We start from the raw sequence: 21,230 nt of genomic DNA, 5'->3' as shown, positions 1-21,230 counted from the left end.
TTCCATCATTGAGATTTACTTTGGCTCCCATCGTGCCTCTGATCTAGCTAGCGTCATTCATGGATGACGTCTTCGTTTCTAGGTTCTTCTAGGTCCTTCCTTGGCTGCTATTTTCCCCTTTATATTTTCTTCTATCTTTTTCCACCTCGATCTCCAGAGCAATTTAAATATATTTGATGGATTCGAATATCTGTCTCTTTCATACCTCGGAGGTACGGACGATGGCTTTCCGGGGGAACATTAAACTAGAGAGATGGAGCGGAGTCTTGAAGTCGATAGACGATATGACCAAAATCACGATTAGTCGGGCCATTGGTGAAAGCACTTTCAACTACGACTACACATGGCGGACCAACAATGATATTATTAGGGCATTTATAGGTTGCTTAGCTAGAGCTAGGGTGGAGAAATGGGTGATGATTAGCCTATGCTACAACATTTTTGACCCAATTTAGCGAATGGGATTGGAAGAAGCAATTAAGAGCATCGACAAGAAATTCAAGGTCCCCCTCCCAAAAAAGTACATGGCACTCCCGCCTGACAATCCTAATTTGGCTGAAGTGACTCGGCATCCTTCCCTAGTCATTCATGAGAATTTGGCCTTTTACAAGGAATGGCTGAAAATGGAGGTAAGTATTCAATTCCTCCTTTAGTGGAGCGGAATTGTTGAAGATGAAAGTAAAGACTGGCTGGAAAATTACTTAAACATTTTTAAGGCTTATATCCATCTAGGGGTGATTCTGGACAACCTTGAGGCCCTGAAGTTCTGCACCCCCAATATGGAGAAAACCAGCATGGAGAAAAATGCTTTTGAATTCCCTCATAACTTCCAGCCTGAGAAGCCCAATGACATATTAGAGATCATTATGGTTTACTAGAAGTAGGCGTCCGAGCCTGGGTGGTTGGTTGGGGATGTCACCTATTTTTTCTTCCCTGTTTCTCATAGCGGCGGTATATGCTGGGGTGCTTGGATCGTGTTTCTCCGACAGTTTGGATTAGGTTTTCCCCTTCTATGTTCGCTGACAGCAAGGTTTTTGTTGTAATATATCTTGTATGGTCAGCTTAGTTAGGTCAGGCTGTTATGGGTAGCAACAATTTAGCTTTTAAGTTCTATTTGGGCGGCATGTTCATTCGATTGGTAGTCATTTCAGAGGCTACCTAGTTGAATAGCTTATATTGTATAGTTGCTCTGTTTCTTCAATCAGTATCAATGTAATTACTAGATATAATAAATGTAAAGTTTATATTGGTACTGAGATTAATTTGTCCTTAGTCCTCTTTGCTTGGCTCTCTTTGTTTTGGTCAAAGTTTTATTATTCGTTTCTGTATCTGGCAATCTTCTTTGAGTTTCTGTTAATGGCATCCATAGAATCTATTGAAGTAATCAAAGAACAAACTCGAATCGAGATAAGTAGAAGATTTAATCAAATCTATAGCTTAAGGAAGTGATTTTGTTTGGTAATATGATATTCCGTTTATTAGTTTATAACGTTTTTTAGGATTCAATTAAATATCAATGGCTAATTAACGATGATTGGTACACTATTGTTTTTACATTGTATCATAAAAAAGTATTAGGATTTCATTAACAAAGGTACACACCGAGGCTATCATTATCAGCACACACCTTCAGTTTGATTAGCTATTCTGGTATTATTTAAATTAGTATAGTTAGGAATTTCTTTGTATACATATAAGTTGAATAATACTCCTAGTTCAAAATAGTCTAACTCAATATGGATAAATTCAGTGTTAATGTTATACCTTTGCTGTATATTTAATCTGATGGGCTCTAGTTTCTAAATTTAAGTTTAGTTTTTCTTATTAGTTCCCTTCAACTCTATACCTCCTGGATAGCTGAAGTTTTTTCGAATTACATCCTGGCAGGTTCTCATGTTTTATTATGACTTTATATTTAAATCTAATATATGTTTCAAGCTGTATAATTGAGTAACAGGTTAATAAAGGGGAAAGCTCAATCAAAACGAATTAGAAAAGGATCACATGGATACACTAGAGCTCCGGAGATATACTCAATTTATCACTGGTTTAAACAGTAACGGTGAAAGTATCAGCAAGAGAGGATCAGTATCCATCTGTATTTATTATAAATAGATCTGTAATCTTCAACTGAGGTATGCCCCTTTTAAATTGGTACCAAAATAGGACCAAGGTCCTGGGCATGACTAGAGGTTTTCTTCTCTGTTCTTTCCTACCAGTGCCCGTTTGAATGGAGTTACACTGATGTATTTAGTTTTATTATTATTATAATATAATCAAAGGCTTCAGCCATTTATCAATCCAAAAAAAAAAAGTGTATATTTATTATTAACTTCTTATACTTATGTTTTCCCATTTTTTAATTGTCATCTCCTACTATCCACTAAAAAAGGTCTGCATCCCCTGCTATCCTAAAAATGAATCCTTTCATCCTAGAAACGCATCCCCTCATTCCCAGCCATTCTGAAAATATGTTCCCACATTTCCTGTCATCCCCAAACCAGAAACACTATGGAGTACAGGTTTTAAATACTAGTCTACATTGAGACTTAAAGTCGCACAACTTCAGAAATGCTCTTCCATGACGAATCATGGCCTACAACTTGACAAATTATATTCTAATTCATACACCTAGATTATCCCTGGTTTACTTACTTGACGTTCCATGTCACTGGGATGATAAGTATATGATTTGAGTCTATTAATAACTTATTCGTCAAACATTTGGCAGAATACCATGAATAGAATACATTATTTACCAATCAAACAAGAAGGGCAATTCCCAAACTTAACCCTGCAACTAATAAATGCAAAATACAGGAGTAGCTTCAAGAAGTTTCATTATAATTGCAGGTTTAGAAAAAAAAGAACCAAACTACAAATTTGTGAATAGTGTTGTTAATGTATTGTCACTATTCCGTCATTCCATAACCTATTCTGGCAATAATATTTTCAAATATCTTGTCTGTCAATGTTACCTTTTAACCATATCTGAAATAATCTCATTTTGTACAGACCTTCATGTATTGCAAATCGAGTTCCAAAGCTCCAATATGTGCATCCATCTCAAATAGCTCATAAAATTTGCCCATCTATTAAAACAACCAAAGAACTGTTAGGAAAAATTCGAATGACTTCTCATTAACCCACACTTATTGACAAGCATTTATCTATCTCTGACCTTAAAGAACAGAACCTTGTCCATATGCTGGGACTTGAACTCCCACCATTGCCGCTGCATATGAAATTAAAATGGCCATTGATTTTTTTAAGAAAAGGAGGAATCCTCACACATTAACTAAAGTGTATAATGCAACATTTGAGCCAAATTTGTAATTACCTGCCCACCTGATAGACCCTTCACAAAGTCTTTAGGTAAGTACAGTGTTCTTGGATCATACTCTGGATCTTCAGGTTTTTTTCCATTTGCATCTCTGCGACCCCTATGATTGACACTTCTGAAGCCGTTAGTGAAACTACTTTACCAAACAAAAATCTCCAGGGAAATCATAAATCTAGAGATCAAGACTGATCTGACTATTTGCAGATTTTTTAAGAACCAGCTTTTATTTACAATACAAAAAAAACATTCCAGCAAACTGTTCAGTACTACAACCTCTCCAGACATGAAACAGGGAATCGGCCAAGAATAAAGTTGAGCAAAATAGATCACTCATCCATGAGTTACACAAATAGATTAATGGGGATCAGAAAGTAAAATCACAAGTCCAAGTCAAAGGTGAATAAAGCGAGAGGGGGTAAAACCTTGCATAATCATAATCCACAAAAACATTGTACACATAACTGTATAAAATCCCAACAACCAAGCACTCTAATTTCCTCACACCGTCTCCAGCAGTTTAGCATCACAAATTCCCTGTTGTAATACACAATAAAACGGGAAACAATGCAGCATTTGCTACTACTAGAATGGGATAAAGGGTTGTTTTGATAAACAGATAGATGTTACTCCTTGCAAAGAAATAATACATCATTACAAATATGATATCATAACCAACCAGCAATTATTGACCTTTACCATGGCTTTAGCTTAATATTACCTAAATCATATCAATGATCCACATTTCTTTGCACCCACTAAATTCCATTCCTTATCACAGTAAGTCCTTTGTTGCCATGAATAGCCATTACTTTTATGATGCCACTGATTGTTATAGTTCTCAACTTATTACTACATCAGCGGGTCATCCCATTTTCCCCCCAATTCATGTTTGGGTATACTCCTAGATTCAGCCCTAGGTACACCCAAGCAGTACCTTGGGTGTACACAAGGGGTACCCAAAAGGACCCCTGCATACCCACACCTAGTGGACTCTCAAGATCATTTGTAAATCAAACAATCTTCCTAGTGGTACTCCATTCACCCTAAAGTGAGGTTTTTTATGCTTGCAACTCATTTCACAAACACAAAACACAAAGAACAGCATTTTTTCCTCCAAGCTGCCACTGTTGGGTTTTAAAGGTTGCTTCAATTTGTTTGCAGGTACAAGGGAGTAAGATCTACACCAAGTTAGAAATAACTGGACAAAAAATAATTAGTCATCAAAGGTGAACAAGTCTTTCAATTTTTTCTGAGTTTTCAAAATAAAATTGAGGATTTTTGAATTTTTTTAGACAATATTTTTAATAATTTTGAATAGTTTTTGGAAGGGCCTATAATGCTGTTTTTTCTTCAACCGACATGTTTATTTGTAATATTTTTTATTTTTACATTCATATAGAATGGCTAGAAGTTCTGGTTTGGTTACCCGAAAAGTAGAATTCTTTCAAATTTGAAGCACTGTGACCTCTTTAGCGACACAACAACAATTCAACAACTTCCTCGTGGTTAAAGTTATCTTTGACGTTGTTGTGGAGAAGAGTATGAGAGCTCATTTTCAAGTGAAAGCTCACTTACACACTATTCCTTTACAAGGAGTAAAAGTTTTTTCTTGGCCATATAAAAAGGAGCTACCAAAAGAAAGAAAGAAAAAAATGAGATCTATTATTTGGCATGCAATAGATCCAAGGCCCTTGCACGTCCACTTTTGAAGAGAAGCTTGCACAAGCCTCCTTGTCACTTAGCACAACTGGCTGGCCAACATTATTTGATGCCAATGCCACCAATTTTCAAAAAGAATGTTTTGGTTTCACAAAAATAATGCTCATTGGAGAAGACCTTAAAAAACAAAATAAAAGAGATAGCAAATCAAAGCACTGATAATTGCATTTATGGCAACAAGCTTTCTATCAACCTTGTTTAATTACCTTATCTGCAAGACAACATGACGATCCTTTTCAATTCACCACCTAAGTATGTTGGACTTAGGTATGAAAAGGTGTGAACCACCTTATTGATAAAGGAGAAAGCTTCAATAGAGACATCGTTGATCATAATCAAAGATGGAACAAGTGTATCAATTATTTCTAATAAATGATAAGACAACAAAAATAAACCATCAATCAATGTTATGGTAGTATCCCCTAAAGATGTGATATTATTAAACATAGCGGATTGTGAAGTGCAAGTAAAAGATGCTAATTCCATTGCCAATATCTTTGTAGAATCACTGCAATTGTGGAGTTTGAAAATGTTGTCCAAATCCTAATGGACAATGCTAAAAGTTATAGGATAGCTAGCTCTACAGTGGAAGACACATATAGAAACATTTAAGACTGTGTACAGTTCACTCCAACTTGATATTGCAAAAGGTTAGCAAACAATCGAGTGGATTGAACAAATCTAAACAAAGAGCAAGGAGATCCAAATGTGTGTGACCAATCATCACATTTAACAAGGCGTCTTCTAACCTTCTTAGTTGGAGTTGTTGAATGCAAATTTAACTTTTTTTATATATTTCTTAATTTTTTATTTTATTAGGGACAATCTTTTCAGTACAGCCTTGATGGCTCATTCTGACAGTTCAGCCAAATTCATGTGGATCCATATTGGACAGTTGACATCACATTGCAAAGACATCTTCCTCTCAGTTTGTTGTTTCCTATCAACTTCCTCGTACTATGTAGTACAAAATTTCGATGGTGGCAATCCTTTTAAGGATCTTCAAGAGAACATTACCAAATTTTATGCTTTGGGTGACATCATTATTATGGGGACTTCAGCACACAGTCCAAGGAACACCAAACCCCCTTACATGACAAGGGATCTAACTCATTTGTGTGTCAAAGTCGGAGCTGGGCACATTGGATTTGCAGCGATTTTCAAAGGACTTATAGGATCCCCTCACTAGGTACAACCACCATTTGCTTCAGCTCTGTGGAACTTCTAACCTAGTGTGTAATGGGCACCCCTAAATGTCCCAAAAACTAAACCAAATTGCTGAAAGGAATTATGTCAAACAGTTTGCATTCAACCTCTTATTTCTCCGTTTAATGTTTTAAACCCCTTATAACTCCAGAAATCAAACGTTTATTTGTTTGTTGTGTTTTGTGCATGGAATTGGTATCATACAACATAAACAAGAAAGAAACTACAATAATATGCAAAGTGGAAATGAACTGCTGCCAATAAAATGTTATTTTCAGAATTCATAAAACCAAATACATGGCAGATTTATCAACTCACTAATTATTTCAGCATTATTGACATAATACTCCAGCCCATGCTTTCGAACTTGCTGCTACAGTACTTTGTCCTTCAATCAGCCCACTACCTTCATAATATCATTCCCTCAAAGCGGCATAAGCGTCGGGCAAGTAGTGAAGAAGATATGAGCAAAATACCAAATCTGCTTGTAGCCGAAAATGCAACTAAACTGCCTGATAATGAAGCCGATAACAAAGAATTCCAAAGGCCAAACCCCAAGGGAATGACGTCTAGAATGTTACAAAAGAGGATAAACGTTCTCAAATGCCAAGAACGAAGCTGCAACTCACACACCAATTTCTTCTCATATTCCACCTGGCTAATGAAGCCACAAATGCTTCCTTTTATTCTATTTCCAAGGGTCCGCTCAACTCATATGGGCAATGTGGGATAAAAGATGTGTAGTATATAAAACATATATTAAAATACCCCTTATGTCTCCCTTGGGTACACATCCCCATAAAATAAATATTAAAGTAACACTTAAAGTAACACTTTAATATTTTACAATTAAATTAGACGTTACTTTAATAAAACTTCAGGCATTAAAATGTATTAGCAATCGGACTCCGAATAATGCGAGTGATAGCTCATCGGAAAGCTCTCACCGAGGAGTATCAAATCCAATCACCAAAATTGACCTGCACTGTGTCCTGCCGACTTAGTAAAAATAGTAAGTATGTCTGAGACTGAGTAAATCAACTTCGTTTTGGCCCAAACTGGAAATGACTAGGCCAAAACACTCCAGGATCCCATTAAACCCTTCGTTAGCCCTCGGGACCATGTAGAACAAGGCTAATGCACACACACTTGGTCAACTGCTAAAATGGGGACATTACAGTCCGCCCCACTTGAAATTGCTTGTCCTCGAGCAATCTCAGTCCAGCCTGCTAAATAACCTGCTCACTCTCCCATGTAGAATCTTCCTCCGGCAGGTCTCTCCATCTGACCAAATACTCCTTCACTATCCTGTTTCTAAGCTTCCTCTCTCTGGTGTCCAAGATAGCCTCGGGTACTAACACAAGCTTCCCCTCCTCATCCAAAGGGGGTAAATCTGCAAAAGGCACTACATTCTGACCAATGGCTTTCTTAAGCCTAGACACATGAAACACATTGTGCACTCGATTGCCCTCTGGAAGCTCAAGCTCATAGGCGACTTTGCCCACTTTGCGAATCACCCTATAAGGACCATAAAATCTAGGTTTCAACTTTTCAGCTCCGCTCTTATTGAGCGATGACTGTCTATATGGTTGTAGCCTCAAGTAAACCATATCCCCTCCCTCGAAGCTACGCTCTATTCGGTGCTGATCAGCATACAATTTCTGTTGATTCTGGGCCTGTTGTATATTCTCTTTGAGCACTTTCAAGATGTCCTGACTATCCTGCAATAAGTTTTTGGCTTTGGGCACTCTACTGTCCCCCAAAACTAAATCCATGAAGCTAGGCGCTTCATAACCATAGAGTGCCATGAAAGGAGTCATCTTGATGGACATATGATAAGTGGTGTTATAACAATACTCTCCCATATGCAACCATCTGATCCAAGCCTTTTGTTGTGCAGTTACATAGTTCCTCAAATATCCTTCCACCCATTTATTCACAATCTCTGTTTGCCCATCTATTTGCGGATGATAACTAGTGCTAGGTGTAAGATCTATACCACACAACCTAAACAACTCTTGCCAAAAAACACTCATAAACTTACTATCCCGATCGCTGACAATGAATCTGGGCAGCCCATGTAACCTGAATATCTCTCTAAAGAAAAGATCTGCCACCTCTGCTGCTGTGTAAGTGGACGGAATAGCAAATAAGTGAGCAAACTTCGTCAAGCGGTCCACCACCACATAGATGCAATCTCTTCCCTGCACTCGTGGTAAACCAGTGATGAAGTCCATCGAAATACTTTCCCATTTCCTATCAAGAATGGGCAAGGGTTGTAATAAACCTACAGGAAATGTGTGCTCTCCCTTATTCTGTTGACAAACCACACACTCCCTGACATACCTCTGAACATCATCCTTGAGCCCTTTCCATGAAAACCGCTCTCGGATCTGCCTGTAGGTCTTGAAGACCCCCGGATGTTCAGCTGTGGGTGCATCATAAAATGCCTTCAGTATCGCCTCTCTCAAATGTGATGACGGAATCAAAGAAACCCTGTCCTGAACTCTAATCAATCCATCTATCACCTCATAGTGATCATCCTATATGGTACCTGAAATCAATCCAGAAGCCCAAGCATCTCCGACATACTCTGCTATAATCCGATCTCTCCAATCTCCTGAAATCTCTGCCAGAGCACATAAGTGAGGTCTCCGAGATAAGGCATCAACCACCACATTTTTCTTACCTTTGACAAACTCTATGTCAAAGTCATAAGCCTGCAATTTAGTCACCCATTTTTGTTGCCGGTCATTAAGATCATGCTGACTCATGAAGTATTTAATACTATTGTGATCAATCTTGATCACAAAATGTCCACCTACCAAATATGATCGAAATTTGGCCAATGCATGCATTATGGCCAACATCTCCCGATCATAGACAGAATAACTCTTCTCAACTCCCCGGAGCTTCCTACTCTCGAATGCAATGGGATGCTTCTCCTGCATCAATACTGCTCCAATCCCATCACCTGATGCATCACAATGAAGCTCAAAAGGCTTCGTGAAATCGGGTTGAGCTAGAACTGGACATGAAGACATTACCTGCTTGAAATGCTCAAAACACCTCTGTGTTGCCCCTGTCCACACGAAGGCTCCTTTCCTGGTAAGATTTGTCAAGGGTGTAGCAATCTGTGAGAATCCCTTAACAAACCTCCTATAAAAACCACATAAACCAAAGAATCCCTTAAGCTATGTAAGGTTTGTGGGAGTAGGCCACTCTACAATAGCTCTAATCTTTTCGAGATCAACCCGAACGCCATCTGCACTAATGATATGCCCAAGGTAAAGGAGCTTAGTCATGCCAAACTCACATTTAGATTCCTTGGCATACAATGACTCTCTCTCCAAAATAGATAACACCTCCTCCAGATGATGTAAGTGCTCCTCCCAGGTCTTGCTAAAGACCAAGATGTCATCAAAGAAGATCAAGACAAATCTCCTCAACTGCTTCCTGAATACCTGGTTCATACAACTTTGAAATGTAGCAGGTGCATTGGTTAGACCAAATGGCATAACCATGAACTCAAAGTGGCCATAGTGACATCGGAAGGCTTTTTTCTCAATGTCCTTTGCTCTCATCCTAATCTGATGGTATCCGGATCGCAAATCAATTTTGGTGAAGCTGTCAAGAGGAACCCCATGAGGAATATCACTAAATACTTTAGCGTGTCTATCAAGTATCTTCTGGATATCTGGTGGATGACTCTTTTCTTGTGGCTCTGGTGAAGTTGGCATAATGTAGCACTCTACCGCCCACTCTATGTCATCATGACGAAAAAGTCTCTGCATTCTCCTCGAGGACACTACTCTGCAACCTCCATCTGAAAGACCTCTAAGTACCACAGTTCTGCCCTCATGCTGGAATCTCATCTCCAATTTCGCTAGGTTGAGTGTGAACTCCACTAGTGAAGCCATCCATGTCATGCCAAGGATGACATCATAATCTCCCATGTCCACAACATAGAACTCATCCTTCAACTCGTAGCCATCTCCAAACCTGATGTGAAGATTAGATATCTTCCGAGTGCATAATAATTTATCACCGTTAGCCACCATGACTCTAAACCCATCATGCTCCTCTGTCTGTAACCCTCTCCTGGCTACCAACTATGCATCTATGAAGTTATGTATAGCCCCAATGTCAATAAGAGATATCACTTTCTGCCCCTGGATAGTACCCCTGACCTTAAATGTGATTGTCTTTTGGGCCCCTGTCAAGCGTGCCAAAGATCTATCATCCTTAGGAATGCTGCTCTCCTCTATAGTGTTACCCTCATCTGAATCGGAGTGCTGATCCTCCCCCTCTAACTCTGAATCTTCTGCTGAAAAATACTCCATTTGATTTGCCTTAGCCTTGAGAGAACATTTATGAGATAAGTCCCAAGGCTCTCTACAATGGAAGCACAGCTTCTTCTTTCGAAGTTCATTCAAGGTTTCATTGTCTAGTCCTTTTGATCCTTCTGTGGGTTTGCTATACTCTTTCTGAAACGATTTTTCGTCTTTGTCCTTGCGGTAGGAAGAATCTGTTGAATGGTTTTTTCCTCTGTATACCGAAGGGGCTAAATCTCGTGCCTTTTTAGTTGCTTCAGCTAAGGTGAGTGGATCATGTCCCTTCACCCAACCTCGTAATGGATCAGCAAGACCATCACAAAATAACACCACCAATCTCCTAGGAGACATATCAGTAACAAGTACAGACAAGCGCTGAAACTCGGCAATGTAAGCATCCACAGAACCTGATTGTTTTAACTGTGCTAGTTCCTTGAAATGTAACTCGGGATCCCTAGTGTCAAATCTCTCAATCAATGTTTCGGTGAATTCCTCATAGGATGTAATCTGATTATGCCCCAAAGTCACCATGTCATGATGCCACCATTCATGTGCAACACCATCCAAGTGCATAGCCGCATACTTGATAGCCTCCTCCTCAGGCATAGGATTTATGCTGCAAGTATGTATCTACCTTATGCACCCAAGCTCGTGCAGTCATCTTCCCTGAAGCATCATAATAAGGTAAGGAAAGTTTTCCAACTTTCTTTCTCAGCTCAAAGTTTTGATTCCGCCCTCCTGCTCTAGGCATGTGTCTCATCCTCAAGTCCATATAATCTCTGAGGGAAATATCCGCCTGAAACTCCGGTCCACTAGCCTCCCAGTCCCTCCTGAACTGATCCTGTAACTCGGTAATCTGCGGTTCGTTTACTGGTTGAACCGGATCTCTGGGTGGGAAGGTGGGTAGAAGAGGTCTCGAGCTCGCAGTCCACGCTGGGCATGCAACGTGTCTAAAGTTATCAGCCTCATTCCCATTGTTGCCGTGTCCATTATTACCATTAATGTTATTCTCAGGACCATTGTTGTTGCCTTGGCCTCCATGGTTATTGTTTCCCCCATTGTTATTGTTTCCCTCATTGTTATTGTTTCTGTTGTTGGCATCACCTAGATTAATATTGACACGCATCTGTCTAGCCATGAGCTACAACATCATGTCCATTCGCCTATTCTACTCCTACTGCATATGCTGCCCCTGCTCTAATGTATCCAGTAATTGTCTGAACATTACGTTCCCCTGATCTGGACCGGCATTCCCGCCTCCGCCTAATCCTGTATTCATGTCATCTCGATCACCCATATTGTTGTCCTGATCAAAGAATATCTCCTCTGTGTCTGTATGGCTAGATTCAATGTCCCCCTGCACGGATGTACTAGACTGTTTGCTTTGCAAATCTGAAATCCTATTTTGTCTTGCTCTGGTATCGCGGAAATTATAAGGCCCCTATCGCATGCTCAAACATAAATGCTTAGCCTGTGTTTTTTTTATTTCTGATTTTAGTGTTTTGACATTTCGTCAAACACTTTTCCCTCTATCCAGCTGTTCCAAATTTCCTATAAGACCTCCACAGGATGGCAGGACTTATAGCTCTGATACCACTGTAATGGGCACCCCTAAATGTCCCAAAAACTAAACCAAATTGCTGAAAGGAATTATGTCAAACAGTTTCCATTCAACCTCTTATTTCTCCGTTTAATGTTTTAAACCCCTTATAACTCCATAAATCAAACGTTTATTTGTTTGTTGTGTTTTGTGCATGGAATTGGTATCATACAACATAAACAAGAAAGAAACTACAATAATATGCAAAGTGGAAATGAACTGCTGCCAATAAAATGTTATTTTCAGAATTCATAAAACCAAATACATGGCAGATTTATCAACTCACTAATTATTTCAGCATTATTGACATAATACTCCAGCCCATGCTTTCGAACTTGCTGCTACAGTACTTTGTCCTTCAATCAGCCCAATACCTTCGTAATATCATTCCCTCAAAGCGGCATAAGCGTCGGGCAAGTAGTGAAGAAGATATGAGCAAAATACCAAATCTGCCTGTAGCCGGAAATGCAACTAAACTGCCTGATAATGAAGCCGATGACAAAGAATTCCAAAGGCCAAACCCCAAGGGAATGACGTCTAGAATGTTACAAGAGAGGATAAACGTCCTCAAATGCCAAGAACGGAGCTGCAACTCACACACCAATTTCTTCTCATATTCCACCTGGCTAATGAAGCCACAAATGCTTCCTTTTATTCTATTTCCAAGGGTCCGCTCAACTCATATGGGCAATGTGCGATAAAAGATGTGTAGTATATAAAACATATATTAAAATACCCCTTATGTCTCCCTTGGGTACACATCCCCATAAAATAAATATTAAAGTAACACTTTAATATTTTACAATTAAATTAGACGTTACTTTAATAAAACTTCAGGCATTAAAATGTATTAGCAATCGGACTCCGAATAATGCGAGTGATAGCTCATCGGAAAGCTCTCACCGAGGAGTATCAAATCCAATCACCAAAATTGACTTGCACTGTGTCCTGCCAACTTACTAAAAATAGTAAGTATGCCTGAGACTGAGTAAATCAACTTCGTTTTGGCCCAAACTGGAAATGACTGGGCCAAAACACTCCAGGATCCCATTAAACCCTTCGTTAGCCCTCGGGACCATGTAGAACAAGGCTAACGCACACACACTTGGTCAACTGCTAAAATGGGGACATTACATAGTGATCTTGATTGGACTCTCTTGCTTTTTGGGCTTTGGTCTTCTCACCTGCTGACCTCACGGTGGGGGTACGAGTGTGGTTGACTACGATCTTTCTTGTGCTTCCCTCATCCCTTTCATCTACCGCTTCACCATCTCTCACCTTCCTCTTGTTAATCATGCCCTCCTCAGCCTCACCTTCAGAGTCTCCCCCTTCTTCTTGCTGACCATGCCCTCCTCAACTTCTCCTTTAGAGTCTCCCTCCCTTCCTACACTTGTCCTTCACCTTTGCTCACTAAGTCAACCACCCACGCCTCCTTCTGCTTCGCTAAGAGCGACCATGACCTCTTCATCCATCACCTTAGACGACTGCTCCCCCAATATTCCATCATTGATTCTGGGATGCTCCCTCCATGTTTGATTCGCTTGCTACCACGTTGAAGGTGGTCGCCCTCCTCTCCATCCCTCACCTCACTTCCTCCCCTTTCTGCACACGCAAATGCAAAAACACTTGCCCCATGAACCAATGGTTTAACAAGGATTACAAATTCTTTAACCGCCTGGTTTGCTCGACCTTCTCCATTATCTCCCCCACTTTTCCTTTGTTGAGATCCAACTATCATTGTCTTCTTCACCACAAGAAGTAGTTGTTTATCATGATGCAATGTAGATCCCTCTCCACCTCTCTTTTGCAATCCCCTAAGCTCTTCTGGCATACCCTCTTTCCTTGCCTCCCTCTGCCCCCTCCACCCTGGACCATAGCGCCTTGGTTTCCCACACCTCTCTCTATGAGATCCTTGGTTAGCACCCTCCACCTCACCCCCCCCCCCCCCTCCTCATTGCCACCTCTTCACCTCCTCCAATATTAGTGAAGCAATTGATGCATGAACTATGGCAAGATAGTGAGTGAGGAAGGGTTCCAAGCAAAGCTCTTCAAGCTTGGTATTACTATTTTGGGCCCCCTCCTCACTACACTCTTTAACAAAGTGGTTTGCATTGATTCTCTTGACTCTTTGTCATGGCATATTATTTATTCGATCCATAAGACCGGGTCAGTCTCAATCCCCAACAACTATAGGACCATCAAGGTTGGGCACATGTTTGCCAAACTGTATGCCATTGTGTTCAACAATATTCTTCCCAAAGAGCTTGATCGTCGACATTGTTGGGCAAGGGGACAGGTCAATTTTGTACTGACTTTCAAACTATTGACCATGTCTTGACACTTCAAACTATCACTAAGGAGGCTAGCCACCACTCAACGAAAGTCTAAGCTACTTTATTGACTTCTGCAAAGATTTTGATTTTTTTTTTCGAACAACTCTCTACCAAAGACTCAGAGACATTGGGATTTCCATGACTTTACTGACAACTATCATGAGGTTATATGAGAGAGTGGTTGGTAGAATCAGGACTTCCTAGATCCCATTCGGAGCACTATTGAGGTGAAGCAAGGATGCCCTCTCGCCCCCATTCTCTTTGGTATTTACATTAACAAGCTTGAGACCTTCCTCCGCGACTTCTACCTCCTGGGATACATCTTCTACCTACACCAAGTCCTAATATCCATTATGCTCTTTGTCTCCCAACCCCAAGGGGCTTCAACGGTTGTTGGATGGGTTAGCCTCTTTTTGATCCTCATGGCAACTTATCGTGAATCTTGGTAAGACCAGGGAGATGTTCTTCAACTGCCTAAAGACTTCTTATTTGCACTTCTACTTTCAAGGGGAGGAGATTGAGATTACTTAATCCTATACCTATTTGGGGGTTCTTGAGACTTGCTATGCATCCCCACTTCAACAAGAGGCTTGGTTTCTTGGCTATGTTAGAGAGAGAGAGAGAGAGAGAGAGAGAGAGAGAGAGTGCTTCAAACATCACTTTAAAGACACAACGACAATAATGTCCCTCCTGGACTCTTTGGTTGGACCGACTGTCCTCTAAAGCTCTATTCTTTAGAGGCCTCTCTTTTCAAGTTCGACGGGGCCTCAATTGAGAGGATCCAAATCCTTCTTCTTTGACACGTTATCAAATGTCATTGGTCTACTCCTCACAATACCATCTTGGTCAAGTTCGGTGCTCATCCTCTCAAGCTTGGGACTATGTTTGATTTGGTTTCGTATCTCCACCGAACTATGGTGATTCACAAATTCCTCTAAGGGTCGTTCTAGATACTCTTATTTGGCCTATTGCTCTTCTGAGGTTGTTATTGGATCTAGCTCTGCTAGCAGAGCTCATTGTTTTTTTCCCAGGCTTCTGCTCTTCTTGGTTCAATTGGGATGTTAGTGGACCACCTTCCCCCTTTCAGCTATTCTTGGATACCCCTACTCATCTTCTCCCATCTCAACAAGAGTTGAACAAGCACATCAGTATTGACATCTACAGACTGTATATCATTACAACATGTAGAAACCCTCTAGGGGGACTCTGCCAAAGGATGGCTTTCTATGTTGAGTACTTCATAGCCCTTCAGGATGGGATCATTACTCACCCTTACTAACTCACACCTGTCATTGGTCTCACACCCTCTACATTTCGTTGGGATCCTTTTGAGTGGGCTGCCATCAATTGCAAGCTCAGACTGATCATCAAATTGACAAAGAGGACAGGAGTTGTCGCATCTATCATTTCAAAGAGGTTAAGTCGGAGGCACATTTTATCCTTTGTTGCCCTATTTACTATGAGATACGAGGAGGGTCCACTACTTTCAAGGGGTGCAGGAGCCTTCCCTCTTTTTTCAATTACACTGATCAGTGGTGCCTTGACCTCTACATCCAAAAGACCTCACAACTACACAATCACACCCTCGAGCTTTAGTTCCCACAAGGACAGACTTTTGACCTACTCATCATCTCCTTTTTCACTACTGCATCTCCCACCTGTGGAACAAAGAGGTTGCTTGGCCCTTCCTCAAAACATACTAGATCCATGAGAACTACAAAGCATTCACTCAACTACACTAGGCTACCTCTAGCAGCTCCTTGAGATGGTTTGGGTCCTCCACACACCTTCACCCTAGATTGTACCCTTCAGTTTTGGACTACTTCTCGTCAACGGGGAGTCACTAGGCTTCGTGTTTTTCTTTCTTCTTGCTTTTCTATTTGTTCTTTTTGCAGGCACCGTTTGGTGCTACCATTGTTGCTTGTGGTCTTGTTCTACTCTTTTCAGTCCCTTAGACTATTGGTGGCCTCTTGATGGACATCAATAATTATCTTATCTTTATTACAGATATCAATATGTGACAGGTATTTTTGATACCATGTTAGGTGGCAAAAATTGATTTGCATCTCACACGATCATCTTAAGACAACTTGAAATGTTCTAGAGGCATTGAATGCTATGGTCATCAATACCAAGCGGTGTGTATGGATGCAATCAAGCACCAAAAGAGCCCAAAAAGTGAAAGCATTGATCCTAGATGATGAGTGCTGACGTGGTGTTGAATATGTTTTGAATTTCACTGAGCCCATCATTAGCATGATTAGTTGTTCTATAATGATCGTCCATGTTGGGGTGAAATTTATGATGGTATGGACTCCATGCTAGAGAAAATAAGAATAAAAATAGAAGCCAAATAACATGACCAAACAAAAATATTTTTCAAAATAGTGCAAAAGATATATAGTTGACCATTAGAACAAGATGACCATCCCCTTAAATCTCTTAGCATTTGTATTTTTACCAAAGTATTACAACATGAAGACACTTTCATTACCAAGGAGGGTGCCACCATGTTAGGATGAGAAGATTGTTATTGGCTACAAGACTGAATTTAGAAAAATATTTTCATATGAAGATATCTAAAATATTGTCTTAAGTGAATTTGGGAACTTCATATATTTAAAATATCATGATATTCCCACTCTTCGAGACAAAAATAAGAAAGTTGTTCATAATTGATAGTATCTATGTAGCCAAGGCTCCATTCACTTGCAACCTCTTCAACTACAATCCTCTCCCAAGTAACTTTGTCTATGTTTAATTTATTCATTTTTCATTTTATGCAACTATGCTATATATTATAATCTTGTTAAATTCATCCAACATTGCATTCATGCCAACAAATGTGACTAAGAGAATTTTTATAATTTATATTTTGAATATATAAAATTAAATTAAATATGTAGTATGCAAACTCAAAAAGTTGCAAATTCATCTTCAAACTAAGAAGAATCAGACTACATAGTCCTTCATTCACTCAGTTAAGTGCAAAAAACAGTAGAGGATTTGGTCTATGCACACTCCAAGCTTCATCTCTTGTCAAATAGTACACCTAAATACATTGAGGACATGTCAAAAGTGTGCTGATTTTGACACAATCTCCATGGATGAGGCAACTTCTGCACATGATGCTAATGGGAGTGGCAGCCCAACTGATTGTGGTTAAAATAAAATTGAACCAACTGTTAGCTTTGATGCTTTCTATGGAGTAGAATATGAAAAATATGAAAACGTTGATTCTAATTTTGAATTTTCATTGTGTGATGACATTTTCAGGCTTGGGTGTTTTCATAATATGAAGCATTTAAGTTATTTATTTACTGGCACTTAAGAGTATCACTGTTGTTATAATTGATAACTTTGAAGATACAATTAAAGAATAAGTGTGAATGTATGCGCGTATTCTCGTACACGTACTAAAGGGGGAAAAAAAATGCATACTGAGTTCCAATACCAGTACCCAAGCCAATACTTGGAGTTTTTTCTTTGATTGCCATGCGAATTCATAATGATTGGCTTGATGACAAAAAAATGACTTTAAAATAATTGAAAGCTTGTATATTTTAAGTAGAGACCTTCAAATATTGATTCTTGCACTCAATTGCCTAATAGATCTTGCCTCCATGTTAATTCTATGCTTTTCAGTCTAGAATAGATTATGATTCAAAGAGTCTAATTAATTTTAAATGACATGGTTTAACTTGGCTTGAACCAATCAACCGGTCTCTTGTATATCAATATCAACACAACCAAATATCTCTTTTTACCAAGGTTCTAAAAAACTTAAATTGCAATGACAAACTTTTATGAGTTTGAAAAGCAAAATACAATGATAAATCACCAAAGAGATCTTTTCAGCGCTAACACATTGTCCTATTTAGAAAATGCATGAAGACTTACTCAAAAAGGAATTTGAACTTTTTTGTCCGATTATTGAAACGCTCTGCAATTTCTCCAGTGACAGTAATCGGAATCTCATCCCCAATTATATTATCTGGAAGACATCCACCATACTGATTACTTACAGTGCATATCCCACAAACAGAAAAAAACAGGTAAACGTCATGTAATGTTATCAGCCATACGGTTCATTTTCTTCAAAAAACGAAGCTGCAAAAATTTGAAGCTATTTCTAATGCACTTTGAAAGGTCTAGAATATGCCAAAAAAATTGGTAAAAGACTTTACTAAATGCAAATTCAAACCAGCTAGTTTGGACTCAGTCAATTTTTATGGTTGTCTTTGCTGTCAACTTGCCAAGAAAAGTGATGATTGTATGCCAAATACCTAATCAGATTCAGAACTCGAATTTTGTTATAATATCAGCTTCATAATTAATGTAAAATTTGAGGAAATGCTAACCATCAACTCCATAATTCGCTGAAAATTAATGAAATGTCAACCATATGCCAACTCCAACTCGTGCGGTAGCTTAATTTTTAAAGAGAATAGACAAATTCGTGATTACACAGCCATTGTCAGAATACAATGTAACATAGTAATCAACAGATACAAGCAATGTTGAACAAATCAACTTGAAACGGATGAGATAATAACAGCATTCTACAAGTAAAGGAAGGCAGAACAGTAGAATGTACAATACCTTGCAAACCCTCCGGCTTTTGAGAAAGGCCTCCACCATCATCCATCGCGAAAAGCTTCATCCCACTTTTATTTCCCTGCTTCGAATCGAACAATAGAGAAGGTTTTTTGCCTTTCCATTCTGATGAAGGACAAATATTATCCAATTTTGACACACCTTTTGCTTTTGTCGTATTTTTCCGTTTGCCAAAGGCTGCTTGTCTTGCATTTCTTTTAGTTCCCTTACGCTTCTGTTGCACCTCCTCCTCTTCAATCTCTCCCTTCTCTTCACTGTCACTGTCATCGCTACTGTCAACATTCTTCGCATTTTTCCCCCAATCTTCATCAGAATCATCATCCCCTTCACTTTCTTCATTTTCGCCACTGAACTCAACTTTCCGCTGGACAGATACGCCTTTAGTCCTGCCACAACTTGGGAGCTCCTCTTCTGTTTTGCAATCTAAAACAAGTTCCACATCACCATCGGCGGGATCAGAAGCAGTTCTGTTATCGGAGTCCTTCTCACTTAGTTTCCTTAACCGTCGAAACCGATGTGGAGCCGCCGTCATTTTTCTATCATTCTCCAACCATTCGATTTTTTCCTCCGCAAGCACAACATGTTCCTCCTCGCCGTCGTCATATAAAACAACATGCCTTCCTGAAGCTTGATCGTAAGACTTTAGACACCCTTGGTACCAGGCATCATCCATGGGCCAGTACACCTTGAGATTCTTCCCTATCAGAGCATCAGGCCTGGAGTCTGGACTATCAGTTATTGGATTTGGGGTTTCGTGGTCAAGGTTTGGGGTTTTCGGGTCACGTTTAGAGGCTTTATCTCCCGGCGACTGAGAAGCCGCTTCGGCACCAACGCGAAGTCTTTTTACATTGGCAGAAGGCTCTTCAACTTGTGTGTTTTCAGGTTGAAGCCTTTTGGACGGCAATTTTGAAGGAACTGCTACAGTAGGTTTCGATGAAGTCTCCATGGAACCAATGCACAAAACAGGCTTTTTATTACCCTCGGGCGCGGAATTAGGCTCCAGCGAAAGATATGACGAAATAGGCCGCTGTGATTTTGCATTTGCAGGCGTCGAGGGTTTACCGGGAGAGAAAAAAGATGAAATTGAACGTTGCTGACCAGGTGTGCCTCCACTGCTAAGACGCTTGGAAGTCGCCATCGCTGCAATAGATAAAATAACCCTAAATCTTCCGTCTAATGTTTTTTGGACAGGGATTTCACGCAATTTATTCCGAAGGAAAAGGCTGCAAAATTTCTTCCTACGAAAATGCTCGCATCATAAATGCATTTTCTATCACACAGTACAACTCCTCGGGATGAAGAAACACCATCCAGCCAAAAAAAAACACATCAAATTTTCAATAACAGTGTGTTTTCAACCCGATTAAGACCGAGCTTCAGAAGTATTCGAGCCTTTCTGAGATTTGAAGTATTGCTTGCCACAAATTAGATAAGAGAGTAAAATCTTAGCACGACGAATTTCTTCGTGATTATCGGCGAATAAAGAAATTTGACAAAATCATTAAGAATTTAAAAATAAAAAGCACAGTCCTGAGAAGAAGGCAAACAATCTATAAACAAAATCTGGTACTTTTCCTCATCTCATGACTGCTAACACAGTGCAAACAAATTTGCTTTGTTCGTTTTTTCGCCTGTTGAAGAAACTCGCTGATTTTCATTACATGGTTAAAGAGCTAGTTTAAGACAAGTGGGGACGTTTTTGGCGGGAAGGCTTAACGTTGTTTATTTACTTTAATTATCTATTAATTAGTTGTGCTTAAGTGCAGTTCGAGAACTACGATGAGAGAGATTACTCTAATTACTTTGCCCAAGTGCCGTTCGAACGGTAAACTACGATTGGAGAGATTACTCTCGAGGAGACTTTTTACAATCAGAAGAAAGCAAACTTACAATAATACTCCGGAAAAATAGTTAAAATTGTAGTTGCATACTTATGAAGAATTTTAAGGGGATCATATTTTGTGTCTATGGCATAATATTTGCATTTACACATAATTTCTAGTTATGAGCTTAGGGTTGGATTGTAAGAGGGAAGAAAAAAAAAACTCAATTATCATTATGTGTGAAGATGGGCACTA

General features: G+C 39.5%; 1 protein-coding gene across 1 annotated transcript in view; it reads right to left on the bottom strand.

Annotated features, from left to right (window-relative positions):
• MSH6 (MUTS homolog 6) overlaps positions 1 to 20,869 on the bottom strand; it is a 127,879-nt gene extending 107,010 nt beyond the window's left edge. The window contains exons 1-5 of the mRNA XM_089824319.1: positions 19,138 to 20,869; positions 18,436 to 18,529; positions 3,341 to 3,443; positions 3,182 to 3,235; positions 3,018 to 3,092 (exon numbers count right to left, since the gene is read on the bottom strand). Coding sequence (XP_089680445.1) covers positions 3,018 to 3,092; positions 3,182 to 3,235; positions 3,341 to 3,443; positions 18,436 to 18,529; positions 19,138 to 20,290 — 1,479 coding nt within the window. The 5' untranslated portion in view covers positions 20,291 to 20,869. The remainder of the gene's footprint in view (positions 1 to 3,017; positions 3,093 to 3,181; positions 3,236 to 3,340; positions 3,444 to 18,435; positions 18,530 to 19,137) is intronic.
• Positions 20,870 to 21,230: the final 361 nt, after the last annotated feature.

Source organism: Cupressus sempervirens, chromosome 4, assembly GCF_028749045.1.
Source record: "Cupressus sempervirens isolate cs-2001-9-10 chromosome 4, ASM2874904v1, whole genome shotgun sequence".
Classification (NCBI taxonomy): Eukaryota; Viridiplantae; Streptophyta; class Pinopsida; order Cupressales; family Cupressaceae; genus Cupressus; species Cupressus sempervirens.
This window is presented reverse-complemented; position numbering and strand designations above follow the sequence as displayed.